The sequence below is a fragment of the Lupinus angustifolius genome, chromosome LG08, assembly GCF_001865875.1.
Source record: "Lupinus angustifolius cultivar Tanjil chromosome LG08, LupAngTanjil_v1.0, whole genome shotgun sequence".
In the NCBI taxonomy this organism is placed as follows: Eukaryota; Viridiplantae; Streptophyta; class Magnoliopsida; order Fabales; family Fabaceae; genus Lupinus; species Lupinus angustifolius.
In genome coordinates, this window is record NC_032016.1 from 22,501,799 (window position 1) to 22,511,967 (window position 10,169).

General features: G+C 29.1%; 2 protein-coding genes across 2 annotated transcripts; both read left to right on the top strand.

Moving 5' to 3' along the window:
- LOC109353501 lies at positions 2,612–3,197 on the top strand. Its single transcript, XM_019595801.1, has one exon. The coding sequence runs from the start codon at positions 2,738–2,740 to the stop codon at positions 3,095–3,097; it is 360 nt and encodes a 119-aa protein (XP_019451346.1). The 5' UTR covers positions 2,612–2,737; the 3' UTR covers positions 3,098–3,197.
- LOC109353500 lies at positions 6,609–7,303 on the top strand. Its single transcript, XM_019595800.1, has one exon. It carries the CDS (start codon positions 6,732–6,734, stop codon positions 7,089–7,091), a length of 360 nt encoding a protein of 119 aa, XP_019451345.1. The 5' UTR covers positions 6,609–6,731; the 3' UTR covers positions 7,092–7,303.

Consider the following 10,169-nt stretch of genomic DNA (forward strand, 5'->3'; position numbering starts at 1 on the left):
TGACGTGTTGACATGTATAAAATTTTAATGCATAAATTTTATAGTCTATTTTAATTTAATAATGTTATGTGGGAATTGATGTCAACCTAATTATATGTAAATGCTTATTGGTTGTTTGTTTATTAAATTATATCTATTTAAGATTTCCAGATTAAAAACATGCTTTAAAATAGGCTATACTACATCTTAAAAAATATGTTATACATTGTTTTGATTCTCAAAATATATAATGGTCACAGTTTTCTCTTGAGGACTAATTTTACAGTTATTGTATCTATTGAAAACTAATTACTATAAAATTTGGACAATAATAAAATAATATTTTTTTGTATTCCCATTTGTATTCTTTCATTTTTTTTTAGTAATGAATTAATCACTTTTGAGGTATATGATTGATCTTCCCAACAAGTGTCACTCAAAATATGAATTCTCTATATTTTAGTCATTATATGGATCTAGCGAAACTTTACACTACTAAATCAACACATTTATGGAACTTATTTACTTATTTATAATTTTTTATTAACTAATATAGTGGGCCTCTGATATTCCCATATTAAAATAAGGTGCATGTGCTATGAAGAGTGTCACCCTTGTTTGAGATTATAATTGATTAAAAAATATATTTAAGTTAAATTTTATTTATTAATTATTTTTCTAACTAAGCGTAACTTATACTACATGAAGTGACATAAATTATGAGATAAAATATTACTCCCCTTTAAAATAGGCTATACTATATCTTAAAAAATGATGTTATACATTGTTTTGGTTATAATGGTCAAAAATTTTAATGTGGATTCTTTTACCTTTTGTTAATGAACTAATTATTTTTTTGTGTGTGACTGTCATGTCTAATAAATGTTGCTCCAAAAAATTGAATATTTGATATTTTAATCGTTATATGCATCTAGTAGAACTTTACACTAGTAACAATGTACAGTGAGTTAATAGTCAAATAATATGTCAAAGACCACCTTGAGTTTGACATACATATCATAAAAAAATTGCCATAATCTTACCTTACTATTTGATAGATAATAAATTACACACCATTTTGTTTATATAAATTAATAATACTTACCCAATAGTTAATTCCATTGCACCTTTTTCAAAAATGTTATTCGTGGACCCACGGGAAAATAAATTCTTCTAATTTTTTATATGGAAATTACTATAATATATGGGAATTTTTATAAAAATTTCCTTCCATATTGAAATTATACCTTTTTTATATGGAAAATTCTATCAGCTGACATTTCTATATATAGAATTTTTTTATATAAGCCAGCTTGCAAGTTTTATTGGGTACATGGGAAGCGAATATAACAAATACCCACCTGTATATGCTAGATACTTTAAAAATTGATTTTTTTTGTAATATTACTTTTTTGAAAACAATATTGCTTCAATTAAATCATACAAACTTTTAAAAACTCAAATTCAACAATATAGTACAATAATTTCATATATTAGGGTATTCACAAGTATCACTATATTCATATCCGCATGATATATTGCAAGTATTTTTAAGAATTCATTTCTAAAACCCATGGATACGCACAGTTTTTCTTTTGGCATATCAAAGGACCATCATTTATATGTATAGGATTTAGAATAACTATTATTAGGAAATGGTAAATAAGAAAAGTAAGTACTAAGACAACTATATAAATGATTCAATGGTCAATGGACAATTGAGATACTTGTTGTATAAATTGATTCAATTTATATTAAAAATTCTAAAAAATCATAATTTTATTTAATAATTTTTTGTTCTAAATTTTAAATCATTCTGAGCGTACTAATGTTCAATTAAACAACCAACACTGATTTAACTAATATAGTAAAATAGGTTCAACACACACCAAAACTGGCATGAATTTATATAATGATTCAGCTTGATTTTTTATTAACAAATATGAGTAATCAGATGAAATAATATATGTTAATTTTTTTTATTAAGAAACTAGGATTTACATCTCGTGTGAGTTGAAAATATGCTTAAACAAAATTACCTTGTACCAAGAATATATATGGCCAAAATAGGGGATGACATTTATGAAAGTAGTCACTATTGCACAGAAAATTTAATCTTATATCCATCTATGGAAAAAAATTAAACACTAAAAATACACGAGTTTTATATATTATAATTGTATTATTTATTATCCATATATTAATCATATTTATAAAAAGTAATACAAATAAATAACGAATAATTTAATGTCTTTGTATAATATTTATACTAATATTACATAAATATCATACACAATATTTCTTTAGAATCTAAATATATCATAAATAATACGCCAATATTGTAAACAACTATAACACCTTTTACATAGATATTAAACTTAGAAAAAAACTAAAATTATGTCAATCTCGCTCAGTAATTAGTGGTAGATATCTGATGTCCCAAAATAGTGTACCACTTCATGTAACATTGTTTGTGATTAGTCAAAAAATAACTAATTATTAAAAAATTAATTTAAACATATTTTTTCAATAAATCATAACATGAAGTGATATATTTTATAGGACAAAAAATAAGCTCCTAATTGACATTAGTTAATCCAATAGATTTATTTCGTTCCGCGCCTTGCTCTGTTTTTAAATCCAAACCCATCCCCCCTTCTTTTTCTCACACACACTCAATTTCCCGCCCCACCACCCTTCCCCTCTCTCCAAATCCCTAATCTCTTTTTTTTTTCTCTTCCTCTATTACTCCGCCACGATGAACCGGAGAATCAGACCGGTCAAACCGAACCCATTTCACAAGTTTCTTAAACCGGGCGCACTCGCCAAACTCCGTGACTCACAGATCACCGCTCGAAGAAGGTTCCACCGTCTCAACTCACTTTCTCACATCCCTTCGCCGCTTCCACCAAACGACGTTCAGCCTCAGCAAAACGACACCGAAGGTTTTCCTTGCTTCGTCGCGAGAATCTTCTCTCCACGATGCCCGCAGAGGAAGAAGCTCATGGCATCTAAGTCCGTCTACTTCGTAACCACTTCACCTATTCGTTCGGTTGCTGATTCGCCTGATTCGGTTCTTGTTGAATCGCTCGGTAATGATGTTGTTGTTGCTAATTGAATCGAGTTCAAGAATGGTTATAGTTTTTGTTGTTGAAAGATATATAAAGAAATTGAACTGATTCGTTGTCGTAGGATGCGGATCCGTTAAGATGTGTTGATGACAGTGGTCGTAATTTTAAAGTCAAACTATACTATAAGAGTAAATTTGTCGATACTAATAGTTAGCTCTGAATCTAATATTATACAATTATTAAGTGTATAATCTTTTTTAGTTGTAGGAATCTGTTTTGAAATAATTTTAGTTTGAATTGTGTAAAAAGAATTGCCTTCATAAATAGATTAAAATATGTTAGCCCATACCATTTACCTGATACCCCAATGGAGGTCTAATCTAATTTAACAAAAAAGTTTGGTTATAGTATTTTAAAAAGTATGTAATTAAGAAGGTCAAGCTCCAACATCAAAATATTCTCCTAGCTCTGTATTAGTTCAACATTTTTTGTACAATCAAACTAAAAGGCGTAATATTTATACATTAATTAAAATTTTATGATATATCATCACCATTTTTTCTCCAATAGATATTTTTTGTCTCAAAAATTTGTAACACCACATGACCCAGTATTTATGATTGGTCAAAAAATATTTAATCACTAATTTTTTACTTAAATAATTTTTTCCAATCAAAACAATAGTATAGAGTGACATACTTTCTCCAACATTAAATATCCTCCTTTTTTCAACTATTTTTAATATGTGGTCCTGTTTCTTAAAAATTGAAAATTCAACCATCAACATTGCAACTTTTTCACTATGATGTGTGTCTTCTCTATATATTTTATGGATTTAATATGTATATATTAATAATATACATATTTTTTCCACTGTCAACTAATCATTAATCATTGATTTGTTAACTATTATTAATCATTAAACAAAAATAATATATATCATATGACGTGTTGACATGTATAAAATTTTAATGCATAAATTTTATAGTCTATTTTAATTTAATAATGTTATGTGGGAATTGATGTCAACCTAATTATATGTAAATGCTTATTGGTTGTTTGTTTATTAAATTATATCTATTTAAGATTTCCAGATTAAAAACATGCTTTAAAATAGGCTATACTACATCTTAAAAAATATGTTATACATTGTTTTGATTCTCAAAATATATAATGGTCACAGTTTTCTCTTGAGGACTAATTTTACAGTTATTGTATCTATTGAAAACTAATTACTATAAAATTTGGACAATAATAAAATAATATTTTTTTGTATTCCCATTTGTATTCTTTCATTTTTTTTTAGTAATGAATTAATCACTTTTGAGGTATATGATTGATCTTCCCAACAAGTGTCACTCAAAATATGAATTCTCTATATTTTAGTCATTATATGGATCTAGCGAAACTTTACACTACTAAATCAACACATTTATGGAACTTATTTACTTATTTATAATTTTTTATTAACTAATATAGTGGGCCTCTGATATTCCCATATTAAAATAAGGTGCATGTGCTATGAAGAGTGTCACCCTTGTTTGAGATTATAATTGATTAAAAAATATATTTAAGTTAAATTTTATTTATTAATTATTTTTCTAACTAAGCGTAACTTATACTACATGAAGTGACATAAATTATGAGATAAAATATTACTCCCCTTTAAAATAGGCTATACTATATCTTAAAAAATGATGTTATACATTGTTTTGGTTATAATGGTCAAAAATTTTAATGTGGATTCTTTTACCTTTTGTTAATGAACTAATTATTTTTTTGTGTGTGACTGTCATGTCTAATAAATGTTGCTCCAAAAAATTGAATATTTGATATTTTAATCGTTATATGCATCTAGTAGAACTTTACACTAGTAACAATGTACAGTGAGTTAATAGTCAAATAATATGTCAAAGACCACCTTGAGTTTGACATACATATCATAAAAAAATTGCCATAATCTTACCTTACTATTTGATAGATAATAAATTACACACCATTTTGTTTATATAAATTAATAATACTTACCCAATAGTTAATTCCATTGCACCTTTTTCAAAAATGTTATTCGTGGACCCACGGGAAAATAAATTCTTCTAATTTTTTATATGGAAATTACTATAATATATGGGAATTTTTATAAAAATTTCCTTCCATATTGAAATTATACCTTTTTTATATGGAAAATTCTATCAGCTGACATTTCTATATATAGAATTTTTTTATATAAGCCAGCTTGCAAGTTTTATTGGGTACATGGGAAGCGAATATAACAAATACCCACCTGTATATGCTAGATACTTTAAAAATTGATTTTTTTTGTAATATTACTTTTTTGAAAACAATATTGCTTCAATTAAATCATACAAACTTTTAAAAACTCAAATTCAACAATATAGTACAATAATTTCATATATTAGGGTATTCACAAGTATCACTATATTCATATCCGCATGATATATTGCAAGTATTTTTAAGAATTCATTTCTAAAACCCATGGATACGCACAGTTTTTCTTTTGGCATATCAAAGGACCATCATTTATATGTATAGGATTTAGAATAACTATTATTAGGAAATGGTAAATAAGAAAAGTAAGTACTAAGACAACTATATAAATGATTCAATGGTCAATGGACAATTGAGATACTTGTTGTATAAATTGATTCAATTTATATTAAAAATTCTAAAAAATCATAATTTTATTTAATAATTTTTTGTTCTAAATTTTAAATCATTCTGAGCGTACTAATGTTCAATTAAACAACCAACACTGATTTAACTAATATAGTAAAATAGGTTCAACACACACCAAAACTGGCATGAATTTATATAATGATTCAGCTTGATTTTTTATTAACAAATATGAGTAATCAGATGAAATAATATATGTTAATTTTTTTTATTAAGAAACTAGGATTTACATCTCGTGTGAGTTGAAAATATGCTTAAACAAAATTACCTTGTACCAAGAATATATATGGCCAAAATAGGGGATGACATTTATGAAAGTAGTCACTATTGCACAGAAAATTTAATCTTATATCCATCTATGGAAAAAAATTAAACACTAAAAATACACGAGTTTTATATATTATAATTGTATTATTTATTATCCATATATTAATCATATTTATAAAAAGTAATACAAATAAATAACGAATAATTTAATGTCTTTGTATAATATTTATACTAATATTACATAAATATCATACACAATATTTCTTTAGAATCTAAATATATCATAAATAATACGCCAATATTGTAAACAACTATAACACCTTTTACATAGATATTAAACTTAGAAAAAAACTAAAATTATGTCAATCTCGCTCAGTAATTAGTGGTAGATATCTGATGTCCCAAAATAGTGTACCACTTCATGTAACATTGTTTGTGATTAGTCAAAAAATAACTAATTATTAAAAAATTAATTTAAACATATTTTTTCAATAAATCATAACATGAAGTGATATATTTTATAGGACAAAAAATAAGCTCCTAATTGACATTAGTTAATCCAATAGATTTATTTCGTTCCGCGCCTTGCTCTGTTTTTAAATCCAAACCCATCCCCCCTTCTTTTTCTCACACACACTCAATTTCCCGCCCCACCACCCTTCCCCTCTCTCCAAATCCCTAATCTCTTTTTTTTTTCTCTTCCTCTATTACTCCGCCACGATGAACCGGAGAATCAGACCGGTCAAACCGAACCCATTTCACAAGTTTCTTAAACCGGGCGCACTCGCCAAACTCCGTGACTCACAGATCACCGCTCGAAGAAGGTTCCACCGTCTCAACTCACTTTCTCACATCCCTTCGCCGCTTCCACCAAACGACGTTCAGCCTCAGCAAAACGACACCGAAGGTTTTCCTTGCTTCGTCGCGAGAATCTTCTCTCCACGATGCCCGCAGAGGAAGAAGCTCATGGCATCTAAGTCCGTCTACTTCGTAACCACTTCACCTATTCGTTCGGTTGCTGATTCGCCTGATTCGGTTCTTGTTGAATCGCTCGGTAATGATGTTGTTGTTGCTAATTGAATCGAGTTCAAGAATGGTTATAGTTTTTGTTGTTGAAAGATATATAAAGAAATTGAACTGATTCGTTGTCGTAGGATGCGGATCCGTTAAGATGTGTTGATGACAGTGGTGTATTAGTACATTGTTGATTTGATGTGAAATAAATAATATACTCAGACAGGGTTTGAATTAATGAAGTGTTATCAAATACCAATTTTGATACAGGTTTTATTATTATAATTATAATTATGGAACCGTTACTGTTTTAATTGTGCTCTATTGTTGGATTTCAATGCTTCTGATTAGGAAATAGCTATATACAATTTGAGTATGTTTTATGTAGATCTATCATCACAAATATATTACCCTCTATTAGTTTTTTGATGCATTAACTTCTGTGTGTGTTTTGTTATGAGTAAATAATCAAATTGGTTTTGCAAAGATATATAAGACAGTATGTTGCTCCTTTGAACTGTGGTTTTAAATTGCAATTGTGGTTATGTTAATTGCGTACAATCAAGAAGTGTGGTTGATGCTGCTGCTGCTATTATTGTTGCAGAGATGATCAGAACTGTAATAGTGGGTTTAATTACAGTTATAGACAATAATTGAAAACCCTGCTTCAAACATTGTGTTGTTTACTAAGGTTGTCATCTTTGAGACATGATCAGGTGGATAGATAATCCACCAATAAGGCGTTGGTCTAGTGGTGTAAGACTCCGCTAGATCCCGAGTATGATCGAAATGTTAAGGGTTCGATTCCTGTGAGCAACACATGTTGGGAGGGGCAACCACGAATCCCGAAAAAGATTAGTTCTTTACCAATAAGGGAGAGAATACCCTTGATAATACCAAAAAGGTGGATAAGTAATCCTGCCTAACATTGGTACCTTATGTAGGAATAGGTAAGCATCCACTCCTACACTAACCCCTGCTATCGCGTACTGACAATCGACCACAATGGATTCGAATACCCATTAACCCTTTATATACTCTGTCTGACATAAGTGTTAGAGTGTCTTTTGTATGTATTCCCTTTGCTCTAGAGCTTCTGTCCAAGGAGGAAGTCCTCCCAGCTTTGTCAATTTATGGTTCAAATTGATGTTCAAAGGCATATTGAGGGACTAGATTGAAATCCATTTTAAACATTAAAGGACCAAGTTGGTGTCTTAAAACTTTGGAGGACTACCTTGATCTCTCATGCATGTTGAAGGATCTTTAATATTTTGTCTTTGGTTAATTAACTAGTTGGCTTCAATGCTGTGGTAAACTTGTAATGCTCACTTTAATGTGATTATATCTCATGTAGTTTTTTTAATAGGCAAAGTTTAATTACTGAGTTAATTAGGAGTTATGTAATTGTGAAGTTACAGAGTTACTTCTGATCATAGTAATGTTTGTGATTATAATGCTGGCAATAAATGATTTTCATTACTCAGCTTTGCTCCTTTCTTATACCTGGAATGTTACATTAGCTAGAGGCTTGAGCACCTGTGCAAACCAAGAATGTATTTACTATGTACTCATATGCTCGATTGTCTTATTTATCTGCTTTTTAATTTAGGCACTTCTTTGTCCTTTTCTTTTGTCAGTCAGTACTTTTGACAGTGGCATAAGCTGATAGGCATTTGTTTTTGTAAGCAGTTGAGCTCCTATATGAAATAATTCACTATTTGTTTGCCTTGTGACTTAGAAGTCATGTTTTTGGATCTTGGAAACAATCTCTTCGCTTTTGATGACAAGTTTGTTTAAACTGTATATCTACCATCCCCATATACCGTTAGGTGAGAGTCTCGTGCACCGGGCCACTTTTTTATTTGAAAATATTGAAATACTTATTTGTTTGGGATCCGTGCCACCCACTGCTTATACCTCTGAAAGTATTGTTCATAATTTCATATGAGTGAAACATTCAGGCTCCTCCTACCTCAGTTTGTTTTTGCACTGTGGATGTTCCTGTGTAATATCCAAAGCACAAACAAGCAGCAAATGTTTGTAGGATATCTCCTTAGCAAATGGTTTGTTGTTTGAATAAAATGTTACATGACTTTGCAGTGTTATTAAATAGTTAAAGTTATCATATCATGGTATTGATATAGTGGTATTGATTTACTAATTAAACCACATATTATAATAAATACAACGCATTTAGAATATAAATATTATCATTTGCGACAATACAGTTTGATAGGTATTTTTTGGAGTTGACTAGTTTAATTACATCTCTGCATTTTTCGGTGTTGACCAGTTTTCTGGTTAAACCTGCTGTTAGGGCACCGTTTTAATGACTATGATGACATGACCCCTTTACTTTTTTTTGTTTACATAGCATCTGTGCTTGAATTTTTTTTAGAGCATTCAGTGATACCAATAACAACTTTTTATTTTGTCACACCATCAATTCGTTAACATCCTTTCTTCAGTTTCTTGGTGTCTATGAGCTTGCTTAATTTCAACATTTAACATATTTTCTTCCATGCTAAAAGTGACAGATATGTCAGTCGCTTTGTTTTCTTTCTTATGCTCACCAATCAACATTTCTATTCCACTTCATTGACATTTTGCTAGCAAACATTTATGTTAGTTAGCATAAATGATATAAACATACCATTGAATGAGCTGTTACTGTAAAAGTGGTTTGGTCTAATGAAGGATAATTAAAAATGAGGGCAAATTACTCTTGAAGTTGATCTCAATTACACCCATTGCCCTGTATTTCAAATATTACATTGACCTCTTTAAGGCATGTTCACTCACTTCATCTGAAGTGTTATGTGGTATAATAGATGCCTATAAATTAGAGGTTTGAGAAATAAAGAAAGTATCGTATGTATGTGTGAAAATAGAGAAGGTATTATTTGTAGTTTTATACTTTTATTAAACCTTAATGACTGTTGATATATTTTAATTCGAAAATAAGAATAGTGTAAAGTACTAGCTCTTAACTAATCATGTCACATCTCAACTAAGCACATGTATTTTTAGACTAAACAACATTTTGTATTAAATCACAAATATCTTTTAGAAGAGATAATTCTGTGTTGCATAACCAACATAAGAGAAGGTTAATGTATGGCTTGTTTGATATATGATAAGATA

Coding starts and splice junctions, on each gene's coding strand:
- LOC109353501 (XM_019595801.1), top strand. CDS start 2,738: ATGAACCGGAGAATCAGACCGGTCAAACCGAACCCATTTCACAAGTTT.
- LOC109353500 (XM_019595800.1), top strand. CDS start 6,732: ATGAACCGGAGAATCAGACCGGTCAAACCGAACCCATTTCACAAGTTT.